Source organism: Argiope bruennichi, chromosome 2 (genome assembly GCF_947563725.1).
Source record: "Argiope bruennichi chromosome 2, qqArgBrue1.1, whole genome shotgun sequence".
NCBI lineage: Eukaryota > Metazoa > Arthropoda > Arachnida > Araneae > Araneidae > Argiope > Argiope bruennichi.
Window position 1 is genome coordinate 136,719,621 of NC_079152.1, and position 25,363 is coordinate 136,744,983.

The 25,363-nt window shown below is 30.1% G+C and overlaps 1 protein-coding gene across 1 annotated transcript; it reads left to right on the top strand.

The window, feature by feature from the left end:
* Nucleotides 1-1,010: 1,010 nt before the first annotated feature.
* LOC129962351 (amiloride-sensitive sodium channel subunit beta-like) lies at nt 1,011-24,347 on the top strand. Its single transcript, XM_056076097.1, has 12 exons — nt 1,011-1,115; nt 1,224-1,442; nt 2,880-3,019; nt 6,099-6,376; nt 7,206-7,395; nt 7,481-7,599; nt 10,960-11,219; nt 15,463-15,598; nt 16,253-16,322; nt 19,945-20,073; nt 23,819-23,894; nt 24,106-24,347. Exons 1-12 carry the CDS (start codon nt 1,011-1,013, stop codon nt 24,283-24,285), a joined length of 1,902 nt encoding a protein of 633 aa, XP_055932072.1. The 3' UTR covers nt 24,286-24,347.
* Nucleotides 24,348-25,363: the final 1,016 nt, after the last annotated feature.

Below are 25,363 nucleotides of genomic sequence, written 5' to 3' on the forward strand. Positions count from 1 at the left end.
TGATTTCATTATTTTATAATCGGCTTATAAAAAAATAAAAGTAAAAATGTTCCAAATATCATTATTGGAGTTAAATTATAATTACGTTGATATTTAAGGAATTTAAACTTTGTTGTATAATACAAAATAATCTAGAGAATAAATAAAATTATCCTCTTGTATTTTTCTTCTCTTTTATGGCAAATGCTTCGTCTTAAAATGTTCTATCTTTTGTAATTTGAACCACCATTTACCCAAATTGTTCATAGTTTATTGAAGAGAATTTTTAGAAGAATAATGCACATTAATCCTTGTAAGTCAATTTTTTTTCGATAGTACTAAAAATACTTTTTTTTCCACAAGAATGATTTAAAGAAATAAAATCGTTCAATGAAAGCCAAATTTTTATTGGCATACAATGATGAAAATCCATTATTTTTTTTTTATCTGAGTTAATACTTTATATTTATTTATATTCTGACAATAAGTAATCATTTTCCGAAGAGTATTAAATGATTCGTGCAGATTGATCGTATTTATTAAAAATATGAAATGAGCCAGTATTTTGAAAAATATTGTGATATTTAAAGTAACAACGGGTTTCAACAAAGGAAAAGAAGTCTGATTTCCAGATTTTCTGTTAACATAATGCAATCTCTTTTCTAATGTTGTCTAGACAATAATAAAAAAATCTCTGCTGAAATCTTTAGCTGCTTTAAAAACATTTTGTCACGTTTAAATTGGGAAACACTATAAATGAGAAAGTAACAAAAGTGATAAAAATTATGTGATATAAAAAATTTATGATAAAATTACGGTATAATTTGGTCTCTACCATTACTCATCAAACACAAACAAATATAACATTACCACCAAACGTTCATATCTCATAGGTAAAATTAAAAAGAACCAAGCATAAGGCAATAATAAATGCATTTTTTTTTTTTTAGTTTTTCAAAACAAATTTAAATTTATTCTATGATTGCATTATTTGGTGACTATTTTATTGTACTAGGTATTACATTATAAGAATGGAGAACTTTATAGATACTGATATAAACGACCCCATTAAGAAACGCTCTAAAAAAAAGTGGAGAAAATCTTCTAGATCGACTTTGCGTTCCAATGCAACTTATGTAAGTGTTAATAAAATTCTTTTATATCTTTTATCTGACTTTTAGTGTAGAAATTGTCGATAAAATAATGAATTAAATGAATGCAAAAGCTTTTGTATGTTCTCTAAGAGGTCTCTAAAAACGCAGAAGATACTTCGCAAATTGGTGAAAGAATTCCTTGCCTTTAGAGTGTCAGCAGCAGGCGTATCCTATGTTGTCAATGCCAAATCGGTAGCCAGGCGTTACCTATGGCTTTTTGCCGTCGTATTTTCAGCCACTTTCATGGGATACATGACGTTCAATGTAGTAAAGGAGTACTTGGGATATCCTAAAAGTCTCATTCGAGAGGTAAGATTCCCAAAATGCTAGAAAATTTTTCAGTTTCTTCTGTTATTCATCTCTCTAATCATGTGTTACGTTTCTTTAAAGAAGCAAGTGAAAAACAGAAATGTCGAGCGTTTCCACAATAAATTTTACAAACCGAATCTTGAAACCTCTATTCTTTTTTTCGACACTCAGTCATCACATATTGCAATTCGTAGAGATGATATATAATTAAAAATCTGAAGTTGAAAAGAATAATACGCTGTCTTTAATAATCTTATGAAAACAAAACAAAAACTGAGATTTTAAAATCTTTAATTAATTAGTTACTTCATCAGCAGTATAAATTAATTATGTATTACATGAAATGATACAATTATGTCTAGCAATTTTTTTAAATAATTTTTTATTAAAAATTTCTCTTAATTGCTTGAGACAAAATTGCTACATTTCAAGATGGAGCTCTCAAGATTTAACATTTCTGAAAATTTTCACACATTAAGGATTTTTTTAATAAATTAATAACAAAAAATGTGCTCTTATTTTTCTTTATTACTGAGCATTTTTATTTAGTTTTGCAGTACTGTGATAAAAATCAAGCTTCTATTCTGTTAGACATAACTCATCCAAAATCTAACACAGATATTCAGCTTGATGGTAAAGATCTCTCAGCCAAAATTCGCCCATCTAGTTGCATCTATTTTTGATTTACAATGCTCATATACACTCAGATAGCCGTACCGACAGACAATCAAGCTGATGATTAATATTGTCCGGAATCTGAGACATAACCACAAATCTGTTGACAAAACTATACGCTAAATTTCTCCTGTCTAGCTGGCAACGTTTTAAAATAATTGCGACTAAATAAATTTATAAATGCACAGTATTTCTTATCATTAAATCATTGGATAATTGAAAATATTAAATTTTTAGATAAGTAGAAGCATAACAATGCATCTGGATATTGAAATTTTTTAAACATTTATCGTGATTATTATTTTTGAGAATTTTATTCTTCTAATTCATTGAAATGCTTCTAGAGAGAAAAGTTTTCCTTTAGGGTCATACATAAAAATCTGGGAACAATCTACAATTTTCTGATATAAATTATATAGCAAATTATTCCCTCTTTCTATTTCGTTACGTTTTTGAGTTACCCCAGACAAAATCGACTGACCTAATTCCCTTAATATTTTTGAGAGGAGAAGGACTCGGAAATATCTGAAAAACAAATTTGTGATAATGTCAATAATTCAACGATTATATCGGCATTTATGAAAATCTTGAATATTCTGACAATTACAATACTTTCTTTTTGAATGCTTTCTATGCAAAAATAAAACATTTATTTTGAAACGAAGTCTTTTTATCTTTCAAGCTTTTCATAAATGAAAAGTATTGATTCTTAAAATAGGCATAAGTTCAACAATGCGTTATTCATTTTTGATATTTTCATAGGGCTCTATCGAAACAAAGCTGTCGTTTCCTGCAGTCACATTTTGCAACTTGAATCCTATAATGAACCACAATATTAAAGAGACGTCAGTTGCGAAACTGCTGAAGGTCAAGCAAATGTTGCAAGAGGCAACACACGTCAAGTAAGAGCTGTCCTTTTTTTTTTTAAATATTTTCTTACAATATTTCTGGGTTTAATTTTTTAAAGTTTTGTTATTTTGTGCGGCATTGTGCAAGAATAAGAAGGAAAATAATTCCCTCTTATTTTTACTAAAAGCTATTTTGTTGCTGAGCTAAATTTCTTCTATTCTAAACATCATTCGAATCCATTTCGCTGCATAGAGATTAGCAAAAAACCTCATATAATGGATGATAAGATTTCGAAGCCTTTACTAATAATCTGCCCTTGGTGATCACTGACCAGTTGGTTCGCTGTCATTAGTGATTGCTAAAAATTTCAGTTAAATGAGAGGTTTTTGTAACTTGTTTTTAATGACTTCCTAAACAGAGAATTTTTTAACCTTTAAATTTTGATAGACTTATTACTCATACTATTTTAGAAACGTTGTATTATATTTTTATTGTGCGATGTATTCCCTTAGTTTTTTTTTTGTTTATATTTTTGTAATCAATTTAAGATACAGGATAAAGCAGCAATATTTAAAAATGAATGCACTTTAAACTTTTCTCACCTTTGCTTGATTTAGAAGTTAAACTTTAATTATAGGTTCAATAACATTTCAAAAAAATTTTAAATGCTTAACTCTCAATATGAAAAATAAGCTGAATCTTGATCAGAAATAATAAGCAAAAAGAATGAAATATCAGCAACAATGAAAAAAAATGAGTTTCACTTCAGTAATGAATCGCATTATTCTGAAGAACGCTCAAAATATTTAAAGATTGGTTAAAAATAGAAAAAATATTATACGGCAAAAAAATGGCATAATTGAAAAAAAATAGTTATTTGTATATCAACATGATGTAAAAATTCGTTTGGTGCTGTAATATTTTCGGAAGTTAAAACGGAAAAAACGTCAACATTTCGCTTAATTTTTAATTAATCGGAATTTTGAAAAAAAAAAAATCCATGCAGGTACACATCACCACACTCCAAAATATATAAGTGTCAAATTTGGGAACTCTGAAGATACGATCTGCAGTCGGAATCAAGGAAAATGTAGCAATAAGTTCGGTTGTATCTTAAATTTTGAAACATTCATAGCTCATTCGGAAATTATTTATTTGTTCAATTTTCAGTGCCGATTTTGAACATTTTATCTTATTACATATTTCCTTTGTGAGTTTGCAGTTTTAACTTTATTAAATTAAAAATATATATTTTAGAAATATTAATCTCATGAAAACTAAAAGGATTTTATCTTTAAATAACTTTTAATCAACGAAATTACCATATAGCTTTCCTAAATATTATTATAAATTTCTATTAGCCATAGACGAAAATTACATTTCTTTGTAACTGTGCATAGCTTGCACCATAATTGTTATTATGAGTAATCTTATTTTCGAGGAATGAATCAGCCAATAAGAGTCTATTAAACTTAATATGGTGATTCATTCACTTAATGATAAAGAAAAAAAATGATGAGGAGCTGATTGCAAATACTGTTTACAAAAGAAATCTGATAATCTTCCTTGTTGTCTAAAGTTAATGAAATAATAGCGGAGATCCAACTGGCGATTGCGCTATTTTCAGATGTTTTGAGAAAAAAGCCGAAACTGTCAAATAAATTTTCTTTTTTGGAAATTCTTTCAAAATTAGAACCTATCTAGACGACTTTTATTGTAATAGTAATATCTCAGATATGACTGTTACAAATTAAATAACGAAAGTTGTAGCAGACATCTCATGTTATCATTCGCAGCTTCCTTTAGAAATAAAAAAAATACTTATATAGTTTGTAGTATATTTTAGATGTAAATATATAGGAGCATTAGAATTTGTGTGTTCTTGCAATGGAATCTTTTCTATTCTTAATGCTTAGGAGCACTCAAATCAAAACTAATCACTGAAGTTGGTTTGAAACAAATAGTGATCCACTACATAAAAAAAAGCATAAATAAATAAAAAAAATTGTAGATCTCAGCTCATTAACCTTTGCTACAATCCAGCCTTAAAAATGCAAATATAGCAAGAAGTTTATAATCCCATAACTAATTTTTATCATGCTTAGTTTATTTGTATACCAATACCAAGAAACCAATAGCATAAGGGGGCAGGGGGAATCTGTCGACATAAGAGAAAAAACTTATTTGGCCAAAATAGAAGTTGATATTTAGTATTCGATAATGACGCAGAAATAATATCGGGAATATTTTTACCTCCGTTACATAACATAACACTATTACATACCTCAGCAATCATAACCTTAAGGTTATTTAAACAGTGTCTCGAAAATGAAATGGAAGGTAATTCACAACCTTTGAGGCTAATGATCTTTCTTAATTTTCATAAAACTTCAAAGTCAAAATTTAATTGCTTACTGTAAAATATTTAAGGAATATTGATCAATACAGGAGGTGGACAAGTATACATTTTGATGACTTTTGCTAGAAAACATAAATGACGTTGAAAATAGAATTATTGCAAAATGGATGCCAGTTTACTTTTAATGACTCTGGTGTCACTATTTATTATCTGATTGCAGTTCCATTTGTCTAGCGTGATTGCATATTAGTTGATAATTGCACGTTACCATTATTGGTTAATAATTTTTATATCTAACTAGTAACAATCGATTCTTTTACATAATACATGCCTTAATCAAAATAATTCTTCTTTGCATCTTAGTCAAAAACTTTTTATTTAAAAAAAAAGAGATGAAATATGCTATAAATATGCATTAACAGTTTTCAGATCTCATACAAGATGTTGAAAATTTCTGCTGTTTCTTCTTTTATTTTCCATTGTTTTGTAATATATAATGATTATATAATGGCTTTTCATTTGTTATTGTAAATTTTACAAACGATATAAAAACAATATATTTCCTTTAAATCCATTTTATTTCTTTTCTCAAATTAAATCAGACAGAATTTTTTGAATGAAAATATCTGTCTTTAATAATTTAAATCAATGCCACACAGTTCCGCATATGTATTTTGATGCATTATTCACAATAAATAGCAATTGTTGATGTATTCATCAATCGTAATTGTTAACGCATTGCAAATACAGCTAACTTTTTTTATATCTTATAGAACTGACGTCAATTATCAGGATAAATGCTATGACGACCCTCTCTGCCAGTGGTCATGGTTCAGCGAAACATGCAAATGTGTCGTGAGTCCTTGCTTGACGGAGTTCTGCCTCATGTTCAACAGCACCCACTGCTCGTGCTCTTACAATTTCTGCCGAGCAAAGCGGTTCAAATCTTGCAGGCCGGATTATTCTCTCTCCCAGAGGAAGCCCGCTTGCTACTGCTCGAACGACTCCATATACATAACCATGCCCAACAAAACAAATCCAGAAGAATTTGGTATATACATTTTATTGCAGTGTTTAAAATTAATTTCAAACTTTTCGGAATAAGCTGTTTGGTTTAAAAGATTATTTGTAATATAGGCAATTAGCACCTATTTTTAATTGTTCAAATAATTGTTATAGTTTCTAAAAATTAAAATGAGATTTATTACATGATTATTGCTCGTCGTCTGTAGTTATTCTATTGCACATAAATCCAGCGGTTTCAGTTAAATTTCCGCTTGCGGAGCAACTTAACAGTCTTTTATTAAAATATTACAAAAAAATTAAATTCAGCAAACTGAAAATATTAATGGCTCCATCGTCCGATATTTCTTCTATATTCAAGTTGGAATAAGAGCCGTCATCACGGTGCAAAATGAAATCTAACGTAACACATTGTAAATATCAGCACTGATTGCATTTCAAGTGGTGCTGATTTAATTATTTTCAGTACTTCGGGAGAAAGAGAACTGGTATGATTATTTTTCAAAAAAAATTATAAGCATAATTATATTAAATTTGTGAGCAAGATTCATAATGGAACATGTAAGAAATAAAGTTTGATAATGCGACTTTGATATGCAAATTCTTAAAAATGTTCACTATTTTCGTGATAGGTTTCAATTTTTAAACATTTTCAGAAAATAGCTATCATTAAATATGAGAATGGTAATATCTCCGGAGGATTCGGTAAGTTGTAAATATTTTCGTGTTCAAAAGAGAAAAGTGAATTTTGGATTTTCAGACATCAATTCTGAGCATGACTGGTTATTTATTTCATATACTCTATTGGAAAATTTTGTAAGCACACATTTCATGAATTTTCTTTTTACTTCTTCCAGACATTTTGAATTCTCTGAATGATTCTGAAGTTCGTCACATTATTGAACTAATCCGAAAATCTGAAACCTACGATTTAGCAGATGTCGATGAAGCCATGCTACCGACTCCCGACGACATGGTCGAATACGGTGTCAATTTTGATAGCTTGATCATCTCTTGCAGTTTCGAGGGATCACGCTGCAACAGAGAGTAATTGACATTTCCTTTGTCCTTTTCTCAATAACAATTAATATTATCTATATTACTTCCTGAACAGGAATGTTTTATGTTGCAGAAACTTCACAGTATTGTATCATCCCAAGTATGGAAAATGTTACATGTTCAATTTCGTTGGGGACAGAACATCGAAGCTTGAAAAACCTTTGGATATTTATAGCTACGGTAGCAGTAGTGGTATGAAACATTTACATTTTCTTATCCTAACAGTTTTCTCATGTTCCACAGTCATCTCTCTAGCAGCACAAAATACCAAACAATATTATTACGATATCCTCACGATACTACCCGGCATTCAGAATATCGAATAACACCTCAGAAACATCATTCATCATCTTGTGTCAATAAGGAAAGGAGCTTTAATTCAAAATAATGTATTTTCTATAATATAGAACCCGTTCCTCATATAAAATAGTTATTCAAAAAATTATTCCATCCATTTATGGCTTTGAAAATTATTTAAAAGTTAAAAATTTATAATTTTAAAAAATTAAATGAATTTGAAATCAATTATAGATTTGTTCTGCAAATAGAAGAATCGCAATAATAAGTTATTTACTAAATCACATGCAAATTTTGTTTGATTATTCACTTACAAGATTTTAAATCTTTGCTGATATTTCCAAATTAGAATACATTTTTTTTTTGTATTCGAACTGCTTTTCGTTTTTATTAATTTATGAAAATGAATTACATCTCCATTACAAATGTCGCTAATTGACAGTAATTGTTAATGTTCATTTTTAGCACAATTTACTTCATTTTCAAACCGTTTTTGCGTATTATTCAGGCAATGACATACAAGTATAACAACATACATTCACACACAAAAAAAAACATTTTACATTTTAATTTGTTCTATTAGATTTTTTTAAATACATGGCTCTTATACGTTTTAGTGTCGTTAACAGAAGTATTTTAATTATAAAAATCATTAATTAACACTTAAGGACTACTATAAAAAATATATTTTCTTTCTTTCAGTAGTAATTTTTGCCCACTTCTTCACTTTTTACCCAATGTTTGTTATCATAGCTGTCTTTCTTTGTGTATCCGAACAACCATTGCACGAAAGAATAAAAAAAGATTCGCGATTTTGGATTCATTTCCTTGTTTTGTCCATGTACAAGTAGATTACAACGTTTTGATGCTCTTGATACGGTTGAAAACTTTAAGTAGTGAATCCATTTTCTAACATCAATGCAAATGCTGCTGGGGCTGAATTTCAATGAATGGTTTTCCTTATATATATATATATATTCCAAAAAAAGTAGAAGAAACTTTCATTTCTTTAACTGTTATGATTAGATAAATGCTTCAAATTCCAAAGTTCCATCAAATAAAGCACCCAAATGTATGAAAGTATTTTAGATTCTGTAGAAGGAGATAATAAAAAAATCAGAGAAATAGAGTTTTTGTAGGTCCCCATATCGAAAAAGTATCAATGAGGAAAATATTTTTCTTACATTTATCTATAAGGATGCACTCTTCTATCTATAAAATTTTCCGAGATATTAAAAGGCTAATTTATTGGTTTAGACTATTTTTTCCATATATCTGGCCGATATTTGAGCCAGGCTTTTTTTTGTATTATTCAGGGATAATATACATATCACGAAGGATTATTAAGTGGGCAGAATCAGAAAATAAAAATAAATTTATTAACGTTCATTAAATTTTAAAAAATAATCAGATATTAGTTGAAGTGTTTATCAACTTTTGCATAATGAGCACCTTCGACAATTGTACAAAGTTGCATTTTTTAAACAATACTTGCGCATATGCAATCCATTTCATCACTGGTGTTTTAGAGACAGACTTTTTTAATTCTTCATGAAAGATCGAAAGCGTGTATTGCCAAACCGAATTTATTCCTTATTTCAGAATAATGCCAATCAAAGCTATCTGAATATACAGGTTCACCATTTAGTATATTTTTGCATAAAATGAATTCAACCAAAGATTTTTTAAAAATTCTATATCACAAATTTATAAGAAATTGCTACTGATGATGAACTTCTTGTAGTAAGAATGAAATTTTACTGTTTCAAAAATTATAATTTTGAGGATTAATTTTCTGTCTCGATTAAAGTTACATTTGTCTATCCGAATTGCACTTTTCAAAAAAAAAAAAAAAAAAAAAATTAATCTTTCCTAAGGTAGGGCCCATTGGTAATATTTTAGATGTTGATCGCGTAGATGTCTATGTAACTGTTTTAACAGACCATCTCTTCAACTGTTTGGACTGACCTTCATTAGCATGAGGGTAACTTGAAAAATAATTCAAAATATTAATTTCTGCATCACATATATTACACCTCCTACTTCTCGTTCCTCTCTGGGAATATATGGATCCTGTAGTTTTTAATTGTTAAACCATTATGTAAGCGCACTTCTTAAAAAGGTGCGGGGAATTCAAAAATTTTCTACAATTAGACGACATTACGATTACATAATGTATAATCTTCAGGTATCGAAACGCTTGTTATTACTGAATATTGCTATGAATTTGCTTCCCGTCGAATTAAGTCTACTAGTAAGGAAGACAGTTTCCATGCAATTCTGATGGATGCCGGATCGATGACCCTCGGCCTTGTTGACAATTTGAAGATTTTGGCGACAGTTCAGAAAGTTCGGAAATCTAAAAGATTTTTTTTTTTTTTTTTTTTTGAAATTTGCATTTTAAAGTTATAGCTGTCTGGTTCACTAACTATTTTCATTTTATTTCTTTTTCCCTTCTATCGAAAACATTTGGGAAATGAGATCCTTCTCTTAAAAGGTACAATCCACTATCGGAGTGGAGGTAACTTGCACCCATCAGAGAAGCGAAAGCTTGCCCACTTATGCTATAACTCCATACTTGAATCAACCACCGTTGTAATAGTACATAGAATTAAAGAAAATTATCATGCATTATATAACAACAGTAGCGAAGACAGGGATAGTGGTTCTCGAAACAGTTCCATCAAGTAGCCAGCAGTTCTCTTAAACACAAACTTTTAGGTAAGGGATTACAGGAAGAAGCTTACCTATGGTGGTTCTGATGAGATTCTATAAAGCAAGATTTCTATAGCTGTAGCTTCTATAGAAAAATTATGATGTTTTTGCCATTGAGCAACTATCAATAGTTCTGTGATATGATATTTGAGTCAGTGTTGACAAATGTATGTCTGAGCGGTTTCTGTAATTTTTTTAAATAAATCCATCGTATTTTCTGTAATTTTCCCATAAGCATCTTTCATAAATCCATTGTATTTTATTTCACATTCTCTTTACTATTTGAGTCTCGAATATGCATTGTACGATTATTTGTGCTCGTCTAGACGTGTTCTGCAAATCTATAAAGTTTATATCAAAACTTCTGAAACACTTTAAATAATTAGAAATATATAAGTATATTTCATACTTGCACAATGCATTTTTTTCTTACATTTTCCGTTTGAATCATTTTCCTGGTACTTACAGTTGAATGTCAGTTTTGAAAATATTCCGAACAGTCACTTTCATTAAACATATCGTTTGGCTTTTTCTCTAAAGGCCTGCAACTGATCCTTCATGTTTCGGAAGAGCAAGCCGTAGATCTTCTCAATCGTGAACTGGGAGTTCGTGTGGTGGTCCATGATCCGCGGGATCTCCCTTTTGTGGCGGAATACGGAATCAACATCCGACCGATGGATATGTCAGCTATAGAAGTGACCTTCGCATCGATTGAGAGACTAGGTCCACCTTGGGGTTCATGTATCAAGGAAGGAACCACCATGGATTATGGAGGAATGTCAGGACCTTATTCCATCCTCGTAAGTGCTGTTTTCTTTTTTGTAATCTTAAAGAGTTTCTGAAATTGAATGAAATCAAAAATTAGAAGATAAACAAATACAATCTATTGTTCGTCATTATTCGAATCTACAAGTTGATCATTATCAGTTTTGTGACTTCATTAGCACTGAGTGCAAGGTTTATCCAAAAACTGATGCTAGGTTCATTGGCCGTGGGAGAGCGCTGATTCGATCTATCCACCTGATTGGATTCTTAAGTAAATTAGAAAAATGAGTCTCTATTTGAAGTAATGATGCTGTTGATTAGGGTTGAAATTTTGCTCAACTATCACGAATAATTTAAAATGCAAGATTTTTAAAAATCTGAATACCATGTAAATGGTTGGTAATTACTTTAATTTATTAATTTGCCATTTTCAAGATTACTTCATGTAAAATCAGACAACGACTTTCAATCTTTGAGATCATCTCTATTATTATCTCTCTTGTAGCTCTCCCGTGACTTTAAGTTGATAGAAATATTCAAACCAAATTCCCAGAAAAAGATCCAAACTTTAATCAAATAAGTTGAAGCTCAGCTATAATGACACATAACTCCTCACCAAATCAGTACAAATCATATTTCGTCAACATTTAAATAGTTAATTCCTTTACTGTCTAATTAGATGGTATTTTCTGTTTTGGGAATATTTTGCATTTATTGAAATAAGTTCAGGGTAAACTTGAAATATTTGTGGATACCTCAAAAATTTTGTATCATATTATTACTATCTGTGACTGATTAAATTTTATTTATAAATTTTAGCCTTAGATTATAGTTATAAATAAGATAATTTGACGTACGCTTAACGCACGTTATAGATTAAAATATTTTAACACTATAATAAGCTTTTCGGGATTTTTCATTACCAAGACACATTGTTATTTATTTTACTCTTTTTATACCGAATATAATGAGAGATAGGGGTGGAGAGTAATCTCTAGAATTTTAAAAATTCTATTGATATCGTAATTTCTGTGTTCCTTAGTTCATAAATAAAATTTTCGAAGTTAATAACGAATGAACTTTAAAGGATTTCTTTTAAGTAAGCTATCAGAATTTTTCAAATCAGTTCAAGAAATAAATGGCTGCATTCAGAAGGTTGAAGATTTTATTGAGTTCTAAGAAATTTTATTATATTTTTAGAGCTTTGCATTCGACATACATATTACGAGATACAAGAAGTTTAAAGAAATCCAGGCGTTTGAAAAAAAATCAATTCCATGTTTTATAATAGACGAGTGAGTGAGTAAATGTGGAGTTTATTGGTGCAAGAACCATTTTTGATTATACGGCGCCAAACGTATGGTGTAGTTGAAATAAAGGATACGATACATAAAAGTGGTAATTTAAAATCCGATATATAAGCAAATACAAGATTGATTCTATGACAAAATAATGAAATTTTTTTAAATGTTCGGGAATATAAAATTGCTTGGTACAAATATTAAAAACATTATCATAAAAGTCAACAGGAGACAAAAAAAAATTCTCTTGACAAATGTCAATGCATCAAAATAATAGCAAATTCTGAATTAAATATCAGCTCTTTTTCATAAAATTCGATTTAAGAGCAGGATAAAATTTTGAATTAGCGACTGTTCGACTGGTAGACGGCTGCCGTCGATGGTAATCACCTATAAAGTCTTCGTCTATAGATTCTTCTGGATAGTAATTAATATAATCCTCGGATTCTGCTGTATCTTGAACATCAGGAAGCAAATTATCTGCCAGCAATGATTCTGACAATAATTTAAAAGAAGCTGTCGATTGCATTGTTTCTGTACGTTAATTTCATTTATGACTCTAAGATGTGTATGAAAATCTACATTCTAAAGATTTGTTGAATTTCTATTAGAATGAATACGGGTATCCTGTTGGGCTTTTTTCTTTTTTGGAGGTCGTGTTACGTTGCATATCTTATCATCAGTTAGTGTTAGTTAGTGTTGAAATAGATTTTTTTAAGTGATACATAAGTAATATTTGAGTCTGTCTGTGTAAATTTTTCTATGGTGTCATTTGGCATTTCTTTTGTTGAACTATTTTTGCAAAAGATGGAACAGCTGTTGGCAGACACCATTTACGTGCTTCGGCGTAGGATATGTTCTTCAGTGCTTTCAATTTCTGAATTCTTTTTCTTGTTTCCAAGTCGGGCAGTATTTTGAGGCTGTGCACAATTCGCACACTTAGGCTCTAGTTGACAATCAGTAATAGAATGACCACCTGACGCACATTTTGCGCAGACCATATTTCCTCGACAGGCAGTCCTCAAATGCCCAAATCGATGGCACTTGTAGCATCAAATTGGATTTGGTATGAAAGGGCGGACACGACAATGCTAGTATCCAGCCTTAATTAACTTCAGTTGTTGAGTTTTATTGAATGTAAAAATTATATGAATAGTAGGCTGAAACTCTGTACCTTTTTTACCGTAATGCGGGGAACATGAATAACGCCTTGATTAGAGAAACCCTCAAGGATATCAGAATTTGATGTATTCAACAAGTCAGGTTTAGATATTGGTTTTTGCGCTGAGAAACGATTTTGTTTGAGATGATGGCAAAGTTTCTATGTGGAAATTACCAGATTTTAGCTTTTTAACAGATTCTGGTTCTCTTCCAATAAAAGTAACCCCTTTGTGTATAGCAAAAGGAGAAACGGAAGACAAATTTCTAGATTATCAGATGGAATCAGAATCAATTATCTTACAAATTTACTTAAGCATTCGATATTATAACCCTCCAATTCCATAACTTCCACACCAGAAAAGTTTTCAAAAGATCCCATGCAAAGAAACAAGTGTAATTCGGGCCCCGACGGCACTGCCCATCACGGAGCCCAACAAGGGATGGCAGTTACTGGCTCTGGAAGTTCCCAGTCTCAGCACTTACCTTGGTGCTAGCCAAGGCCTATACACTCAGAATCACCCCCAGGAACGTTGACCATCCTTAACGCCAAGCCCCAGAGAATGACCCTTCGCTTATTGATACACTGGGGACCACAGTGCACCAGCCGTCTAATACGCCGCCAAGCACGGCCAAACACGTGGGGTTTTTGGCTGTCCATGAGAAGCAAGAAGCAAACCGAACGACGACAGCTTGTCTTGGAAGCTCCCTCGCGTGCCATCGAGTGACGGAAGAATGAAGCAGATATCAGAAGGCGTAGGGGAGAGTAAACATAAAGGGAGTAAAGATCCCGGGGAACCTCGGGATTGGGACACCCGTACTCACCTAAAGTAGGTGAGCCTCTGTGGGGTTTAAAATAGGCGAAATTTCTAATACAATAATCTCTAGCAAGAACGATTAATTTATTATTTATGATTTTTTCTGATGAAATTATTCGAAAATGATTTTCAAATATTAAAAGCGAAATTAAAAAGTATATGGTATTTCACACCCATTTATGAATACGACTCATTAAATTGAATGCTGATATATTCTACAATTATTTGAAACTGATTACTGATACTAAAATTCTAAGTTCAAATCTAAATAACACAAATTAGTTTATCAGTCTAATTTTTTCCTTCAAATTTAAAAAGAAATTTGAATGACATTCATTCTGGCATTTAAAAAAGTTGAAAAATGTCGGCTGCACATGAACATGAAAGCATACAGACGAGCATTTCAAATTGTGTTTAAGGTATTAACGTTGTATTTGAGGATTGTATAAGTTTATGTTTGTTCAGCTTTTCGACATAAAAGTAGATTTGCTCACTTGTTATCGATATGAAAGCCTTTCAGAGGGAAAATTCTCACTTATCGGACGGTTCTTACAGCTCGCTTCATAACTGTCATTTTTACTGCAGTACAAATAATCCATTAACACATACCTCCGCTTTGATTGATTAAAACTGCTTTACAAATGAGGTGTGATGTCAATAGATAGACAGATGTAATAAAGAGTTCTGTAGCTTGCATAAATACTAAATTGTACTTTTACTCAGAAAACAAAGTACAGTGGCTGACTCGAGATGGAGTCTGGAAATGGGGGGGGGGAGGGGCGACAGCTTGCATTATGACATTCCGTACGTTTCTCTTGATGTTTCATTTAATTTCGAAACAATAGCAGCTAATTTGCTTATACAGGATCTTTTATTCACACATAAAAAATGAATTATCGGTATTAAAAATTATTATCCGGTATTTAAAAACTTTTTTAATCACAGTCTCATAACGATAATTTTTATTAAAAAATCCAATATGATTTATCCTTCTCATGTAGGGCTGTGAAAAGAAATGCCGCCATCTTCATCTGAAAAAAGGATGTAATTGTACTAAGAGGCAATTTATAAGAGGATCGGTTTTCTTGAAGACGTCGACTAAAGTTGATTTTTGTAATTTTGCTAATAGTACACAATGTAAGTAAATTTTTATATCTCTATTAATAACCTACGTATATATAAAATACTAACGCACCCTGATTCAGAAATTGTTTTTATTACCTACTAGTTACCTTTGGCGACCAGCTGGTTATCCAGGAGTAATGCTCTCCAAAATGCTCACTTAAATATTTGTATACCTTGGTATTTTAATATCTTCTTCAGCAAAGTATATTTAATCTTCAAATTTCGATAGTCACATAACGTATTATTATAGAAGCTTTACGATATTTTTTGTTGACAGAAATTTAGGAAAATGCTTAGTACAATATCCGAATGATGTAAAAATTCTAAAATAGAATGAGCTGACTATGACTATAAATGAAAATATGACTATCAATTATGACTATATGAATATAAAATTTGAAGCTTAACATATTCTGTTAAAGATGCCTTTCAAGCCAAGTTACATAAAATATTTAATTGAAAATTTTAGCGATCATTAATGCGGTGAACCAAATATTCGCTAAACGTGGCTAGTAATTATATATTTTTAAAACTTAGTGGTGCAACTATTTTACTTTGAGAAGAAGCTGAAAAATAATCAATACAAGCATTGTAATATCGCAACTTAGCTACTTTCATTTTCCAAAAATTGATTTAAAAATGAAATTTTATGTCTGCATTTTCTAGATGCCTGTATGGAAAAAGTTATAAATAATATAGAAAAAGGAAAAGTTTGTAACTGCCCCCCACCTTGCAAGTAAGATTTCTTATATAAAAAAATTCTTTATCTTCATTTCAATTGTGAATAGGATTTCTTATTTTATTTTCTGAAAAGTTATAAATATCAATTTAAAATGGTTTCTCTAAAAAATTTCACTGATAAGCTACACAAAAAAATCCCTGTGCCAAATATGAACTCATATTTGAAAACTTCCCTGGAATGAACTAAAAATACATCTGATATTAATTCCCGTTGTAAACCTAAACCAAGAGATATTTTTCTTACTTTTTTTCAGCTTCCAAAAATACACTACGTAATAAAAGACATAAATGTTTTCGAGAAATTACAATTATTTTTGGAATGAGTCTTTCTTGAGTCGACTTTCAATCTCATTTGCTGAGAAGAAGATGGGGAGAAGAAATAAAAGAAATAACAGAGAAATTCTAAAATTTCCCGGGTCTATGATATTTTTAATTAAACTTTCATCTTTTTTAAAAGATAATACTGCTCAAGATCCACAAGAGTTAAACATACTTCTGAGCTTCCGATACAAAAGAAAAACAGTTTAAATGAAAAAAAACTCTTTAATAAAATTAAAAGTATAAGTTTATTATCAAAACGCATTATTCGGTAATTTTACATCTGAATTAGAACTTTTAATTGAAATTGCCAGGCTCACGAGTCTTAAAGCAAAATTATATACACAGCGATGCATGTCTTCACCAGTGCTGTCTGTGGTGTGAACGCAGCATCTATAGTAAAAAAAAATAAGGTTGAATTTTCTTACTTATTCAAAACAAATTCATCTGATATTCCGTTAAGATTTCTCTTGAGATGCCATAATCTCTTTCTTGCATTAATCCCTGTTTTAAATACGACCCAAAAAATTTCTATTTCGACAGGTTGAATATTTTTTTTTTTTACTTACACAAATTGCACTATTAAAACTAATGGGGGGGGGGTCTTCCCCTAACATTCCTGGCATGCGGTCAATGGTATTCGAAAATCGAATTTGAGTTTTAGATGCACTTCTCAATCGATTGAGACGAAAATTCCACACAAAATTACATTTGTATTCACAAAGTCCCATACCAAATTTAATATATTTGAGTCATCGCGTGTACATGCTTCTGAACGTACAGACCGACAAACGATCAACCTCTTATAGGATTTGACACAAAAATTGATTGGCGTATACAGTATAGATATTAAATCTTTTTACCGCATTTTATCTATCCAGCTATCTTCGTTGTGTAATTAACTTGTTAACTTATATTCGGATAGTCGGACAGATGGACTTTTTTTAACGGCGTTATTTCAAAATTTGACAAAAAAAAAAAAAAATCTTCGAATTAGTTGGTGTAAAGACCATATACCAAATTTCATCAGTTTGGATCAAAGCTTTTTTGAGTTAGGTTTGTCACAGACAAACAGACATTTTATAAAACTGTGATTTTCGAACTCGACAATGTCTGAAACATGGAGATTCGTCAAAATCCCGAGTTCGAATTTGTTGACGATTATAATATTTTCTTTATACTTCTTGTACGAGAAAGTAAAACCAAATCCATACATTTTACAACCATTCGGGTTTTTTACTTTCTCATGTACGAAGTATGGAGGAAGTACAGTAGTAACCAAAAAATTCGAATTTGAGATTCGGACGAATCTCCACTTTTTAGACATCCCTGAGTTCAAAAAACAAATTTTTGAAAAATGTCCGTCCGTGACAAAGTTATCTCAAAAACGCTTTGAGCTAGATGGATACAATTTGGTATACGGTCACCAGATCAAATTCGTAGATTCCTATCAACTATTGAGCAAAATCCGTTCAGAGGAAGTCCGTTTGTCCGGCTCTTCGAAAATAAGTTAACAAGATAACTACATAATGAAGAGAGTTAGATAGATAAAATTTGGTAAATAGATTTAACATTTATATCATAACTATCTATATAACATCGATGCTATCATACCATACCATCGATGCTATCATACCATCTGCATACCATATCTATTTGGTATATAGATTTAACATCTATAGTGTAGATATATATCAAATTTTGAGCCAAATCTAACAAGAGATTGGCCGTCTGTTGGACTGCACTTTCAGAAACATGTAGACGCGATAATTCAAAAACGCAAGGACTGAAATATATGAAATTCGGTATGTGATTTTGTGGTTACAAGTGTAGCTCTGTGTATCATTTTTGTTTTAATCGGTACGGAAAAATTTCTCGAAAATACAAATTCAATTTTCGAAAATCCGCTTGCCAAATCGCCAAAAAAAAACTTTTCAAAGGATTACACGAGAAATCCAGTAAAAATTCTAAATTCACGATAAAAGTTAATGTTTTCTAATTATTGTAATTCCATGAAAGGCGTTTTCTGGGATAATAACCTTTATTAGAGAGTAGAGAAAGTTTTGGGGGAGACCGCATCCGCTGGTTTCATCTACATTTTCTGAATTTTATACATTTTTAGTAAACTTTTAATATAAAAAAACCTTTGTAATACAAATAAAATAATTATTTTTGCCAGATGACGTGAATAACATCTGAAGCGGCACATCCCTCTCCAAGAAATTAAGATGGGGAATATATATTCATAAATTAATAATTATATAAATTTTCCATACGTATAATAATACAATAAATCGAAATTAAATTGGGATCATCAGTTTTATTTTTCTTACAAGTAAACGCTATTTAAACTTATTTACTCTACTTAAGTGCATTTATTACAGACATAGAATCATTAATATTTATTCTTCAGCTAAATCTTTCATTAAAAAAGGGGGGCGGGGGAAGAATAATCGAGGGGCATTGATCACGACAGTTTGTTTACTTTTTCGAAACACATTCTTTTGGAGAATCAGACTGATAATCTAGTTTGTTTATCACTGAATTCTTCTTCTTTTTTTTTCTTTTTTTTTTTTTTTTTTTTTGATATGGCGTTCATTTTCATGTTGTAAAAAGGATTTCAACGATTTTTTCTCTAATTATTTTCTCATTCATGCCACGCTTTCAAAATGAATACTTATTTTAATATGCAATACAAACACAAAGTAATTTCCCTGCCATTTTAGTCGCCAGTAAAATATGCTGGTAGTATCAGCGATTTATTATTCTTAAAGATGTAAATGGAAAGAAAGAGAACTTAAATTTTCTCTGCTCTCTAACCAAAATACTAATGAAGACATTGTTGAAACCGTGATGTATAAATTGAATTAAAAAATATTCTTTTCATGTTAAGAATTGCAGCTTATCATTAATTTTTAAGCGTGCTGCGAAAATGGACTGCTCGGTTTTAGTGGTTAAGATTCAGTTTATAAATGCTTCAAGCTCGAAACCCGATTCCATTAAAGGTCCTGAAGTAAGTTAGTCCAATCATTGAAAGTCAAACATCCTCTCTGGTGCATCATAGAAGTTTGGAAAAAGATTATCAAGTACCATCCTCTTCACCTGACCACGGAATAAATTTATGAGAACCGATTCGAAAGATTTCATGTGTTGTTTCGAAACGATATATGCATGCAATTAAACTAAAGGCAAGCGCTTTGTAAAGATGTCAACATATTTTGCTAATTTTGGATATTCTAAAATTCAGAAACACTTTTCTGAATGGTAATATATGCGTTTTCCATTCTATATCTTTCCAGAGAAACAAGGTATAGTTACACTGTATCGTCCAGTCTATTAAATGAAAACTATTTTAGGGCTATAAAGGCAATTCGAACCTTAGTCAATAATGACAATGGAGGACACAATATTACCAACGCCACACGAGAGTAAGTAAAAAGAATTTTGACTTATTTCATTTTAGAAAATTAAGCTGATCATTTTAAAATGCCATTACAATCACCCGAACTTTCTCCAGAAGAATGATTTAATGAATGTCCCAGCTACTTCCAACAACGTTCCATTTTGAAATATTTCAGATCCCGCTGGAAGATGTTGCCTAGTAAAAACAATGAGTAATATTTCACACTGATATCTTTTTAAGAAACAGTAAATAAAATAATTGATAGCAACAGGGTCAGATTTCAACTTCCACATGCATTCTCCACACAGATAGTCATAATTGCAAAAATATTTTTTTTTTCTAAATGTAGTTAAAAAGCACCACCTTTCTGTTTCAAAACGATTATTTTAATAGATTTATGTTTTCGATATTTGCAACATGCTATGAGTGAAATTAGAACTAATATTCTTCGTTCATTTCATAAAATTGATTTTTATTAAAAAAATGCTTTTTAAAACTTTTATTTACATACTATAAAGTATTATGTTTTTATTATTTCAATTATTTTTCGCTTATTGCATTTAATTTATACTTCATTAATATAATTACTTTTTAATCTTAAAGTAATTTTTTTCTAACATTCACTGCCAGGGGATACCACACTTATGAATTAAAAATTTTAACTAATCAATCGCCTAACAAAAAATTCAGATCTGAGAAAATTAAAATATAATATTTCCATCAAAACACAGAATTGTGCAAAATTCTGATATTCTCGCAGAAAGAAAGCGAAAAATCGATTAAAGAATTTCGTCTGCACAAATATGAATTCAGTCGTGTTAAATGAAAATATATATAAAAACATCAATCTCACACTACTACGTGTTGATTTCTTAGATGGTGTTTATAAAACGGAAAAAATGAATATTAAAACTGTAAAACAAATAATTCAGTATGTTAACCTTTAGTTACATTTTTTTTTTAAAATTTAAAGCTAAACTTTAATTGTTTAATGTAAGTTTCCTTGACAGGAAAATTTCTACTTCTTCAAGACAAATTGTGATATGTAAATCATTTCATCGATTTATTATAAATCTGTTAAAAGGCAATATATGTATATAGATGATACAAAAAAGATCACAACATAGAATACAGCGTAGTTACTTAAATAAAATGAATTTAAATTATCTTAAAATAATAGTAAAATTCATTTCTTGTGAATATTAGAATGCAAAAAATGCAACCTTCCAGGTAGGTGAAAAAGCCACTTTATTATCTATCATAGCTTAAAAATAAACAACCAATATCAAATTAAACATATTAATAAAGGAGGAATGACTGCTTTAAAACCTATAAATGCAGAGTTATCCATCAGTCATAAACACTTTAAGGTTTGGTTGAGTATATTGCAACAAAATTTTTTTTAAATATAATTGTGTATGGAAGCAAGTGCAGAGCAAGAAGTATAGTAAAATACTTCGTTTATCTTTAAATAGAATTTTTACAAAGCAGCTAGTAGTTGTTCTTTGACAGCATCCATGCCACCCTGAGAATATAAACAATTTTAAAGTTATTAGTTTACTGGTAAATCCCCAATAAAAAGAATTCAATCTCCCAACATTTTTCATTTTTAACAGAACATTCCGTGATAGTCTTCATTGCCACTGCCTGTCCACAGATTAAGGTTGAATAAGATTTCAAACATGTTGCTTTAAAAACAAAGATTTTTTTTTTCAGTTAAGAAGACTTGGTATCTAATAAATTTGTTTTCTACAATTTCCACAAAATCTGCTTTATTTCCCTGTAGTAAAATGTAAACTGCAAAGAAATTTATATTTTAAAAATATTTCTCCTTTTCAAAAATTCAAAGTTTAAATATTTTTTTAATTTTCTTTAAAAAATTAACGCATTAAAAAAAAATAATACAATAACGCGTTTTTCTAAAACGCGTCTTCTTATTCAATTTTCAACATTTGATGACCAGTTTTTTCGGAAAACTCCCTCAATGAAATTAAAGGAGATGTCCGATTTTAGACATTTAAATCAGCTTCGGAAAAAAAAAATATTTACTGAAAAATATTGTAACTTTTTGAAAAATATCAATTATTTTCATTTTCGCTATTTTTAAAATTTTTTTCTAATCAATCAAAAAACGATGCCTAATTTTATTAAGTCAGTATTTCTGAGTTCACAGAAAAAAATTTCAAGTACCTCGAATAAAATGCATTCGAATTTTAGCATTTTATAGCAGATATGATTTCAGATAAAGAAAATTCAGAAAACCGGGTTTAAAGATTCGACACAGTAATATTACAACTAAACCAGCTTATATTACATCAATTATTTTCCCTCAACAGTAATCAAACATTTTCAAGCAAAAAAATGATTTTATAAAATTTTATTATTCTATATTTAATAATTGCTCTAGTTTAACTTAACTATAATTAGAAGAAAATAATTTAAAAATTAAAAAAAAATCCATTATTTATATATTTTAATGTTTTATTCAATATATTTAGGGAATCATTTAAATATTTTTGCCCTTAAATGTTTATTAATGCCTAATAATAATTTTAAATTATTTAAATAAAATAGAAATTGAAACAAACCCTTTGAAATAAGCAAAGTTTCTTGGAAACGAATTGAATAAGAATGGATTTAAACATATCGATCTATGCAAGCCTTTAAATCATTATTTTTTTACATTAAACAAATCTATATTGTAAAAAGCAATTGTAAATTTAGTCTTGTTGAAATTAGTAAAGAAGTATTAGTCTTTTAGTAAACACTCATACGGTCATTAAATACGGTGTCACTAATGATTTTAACAGTTAAATATTAAAACCCTTTTTTGAATCTATTTTATTTGGTAAATCTGCTTTACACGCTCTTCATCTCTTACCATTCACAGTATTTCCAATTATATCAGAGTTAAAGTAAGAAATAAATTATGCTGCAATACTGAAAAAAAGAAGAAGAAACTGGATAGATATCAACACAGAATGATTAGTGAAATTATCAAATTCACGACCAAACGCTGTATAAACAATTAAATTTTCAGAAAATGAGCTTTATTTTACTTCAAAATAAAAAAAAACTCAAGGTAAAAATATAAAATAAAACAGTAGAAGAAGGTGTGGCTCTTGATATCGCGTCAATCAAAATGACTTCGCTTCTTTCGAAATATTAGTCTAATGCTTTTGAAATTTTCTGAGAATTCAGAGATAATTTTAAAGACAAAATTCAGAAATGGGCATTTTCATCGATTTTAGGGTACCAAGTGCCCTTAAACTGCAGACTTATCATCATTTATTTAAGTTATCTTTATTATTATTATTACCTTAACGGAGTTATCAATTTAATTTTTCTTATCCTATATAGCTTTTGAAGTAAGAGTGCCTCTTAACGTTAAACAAAGAAAAAGAATGCCTTTAGAATTTTAAGGAGCTTTTTATTAAAATTTAGGATGGGATAGTAATAAAAATATTTTTAAGAAAATTCAAAGTGTATTTTTTCTGTAGAAAAACAGATCACTTAAAATCTTCACCGTAGAATAACAGTCCCCATCTCATGACAAGTCCGTTTTTATGAAAGTGTAGTAATAGCTGACTGCGACGCTATTTCGAGTTATTAGACATTCCATAAACATGTTATATATATTTTCATATTTACCAGAAGCATTCTAAATACAAAAATAATTCATTGCAAAATCAATTAATTATTTTCTCTTTATTTACATTTACTTTATATTATGCATATGATATTTTAAATATTTCCTTTTCTTCCTGTAGAAAAGCAATGGTTGGAGTGAAGGTTTATTACAGTACTTTTGAGGTAGATAGAGACAGCGAAGTAGCCTCTTACAGCGTAAGAACGTTTTCTTGTTATTTTTTAAAAACTCAGTTTTACTAGAATTATTTCAAATTTACAAAACACGTAAAACATATGTAATATATGCTTGCATTTTTCTATTTAATGTGAAAATATGCATTTTTGTTTATAATTCATTCATTAATAAGCACAAGGCCTTGAAAATGATTTTATTTATATTACTTTTTACATAACATTTTTCTTACAGTGGGAAACTCTAGTGGCCAACATCGGCGGCAACTTGGGATTCTTCATGGGCCTGACTCTAGTCACTTTTGTCGAAGTGATTGAATTTTTGTGGGATTTCATCTGCACATCCATAAGAAGAAGGACCAGCGAGTCGGACCACAAAATCAACAAAATCTATACATACACAAAAGCAGCATAGAGAACTATTTTTCGATAATCATGTTACTGTCATATTTCAAAACAGCCATGGATCTAATTAAACAAGGCAGGAATACAATTGCTTAAAAAAATATATTTAACCTTCTATTACTGATAAAATGAAAAAAAAAATGCATTACTTCGATAAAGTGTTATAATCAGAATCTGTTTTGAGGCCATGGAAGCCTTCAGTTTGAATTCTATCTATGAAAGTGTAAAGTCTTTAGCATTTGAAGATATTAAATACTTATGATTTCACATGGTAAAAATAATGTATCTTCCGTGAAAAAGAAAATATATTTTCAATGATTTATGGAAAACACAGTCTTTAAATCTTCAATAAATGAAATATCTCATGTTCATAACAGTTAAAAAATTTGACAATAGTGTAAATCTTAACCACAATGATTATCTTCAGGAAGAGAAATTTTATTGGGCTTTCTTCGAATCGCTCAAATGAAACAGTGGCACGAAATTTTACGACTAGAAATGAAGTAATTCTTTTCATTTACGATGCTTACTCCATTCTCTCTGCTTTTCTTTTAAGATAATTACTACACATAACTCTGCTGGCATCATTCCTTCACCTCCCCTGAGAGTTCTTTGTGTACTGAGCGAGCTAGAGGAAAAGGTGTTCTCTCTTGCAATAACAAATATTCCTCACCTGCCGATTGATCAACTCACACGGTGTGTCTCGCAATTACGGCATAAAATCAGTATAGCGCAATTCCTTACTCTCTGAGGTTCGACCACGGAGAGGGCATTTGAACACAATTACAGTTTTTGCTTCATGTTGTCAGCAGTGGTCAATGTTCGCGTCGTTATACCACTTCTCTCAGACGGTTTTATTTATATTTGTTTGTATAGTTATAATATCCCGTTTAGAAGGATCTCCTGAACTATTTTCTCTCATAGGATGAAAAGTGTTCGAAAAACCATAACTCTGTAACTCCTAGTTTTCAAGAAAATCGTACTCTAAGAGCTATGATGACACTTTAGCTCTCAAGGAAACTACTAAAAAATATGAAAAATAGTAGCACATGAAGAAAAATAAAGAATAAAAAGCTTGAGGTGAAATG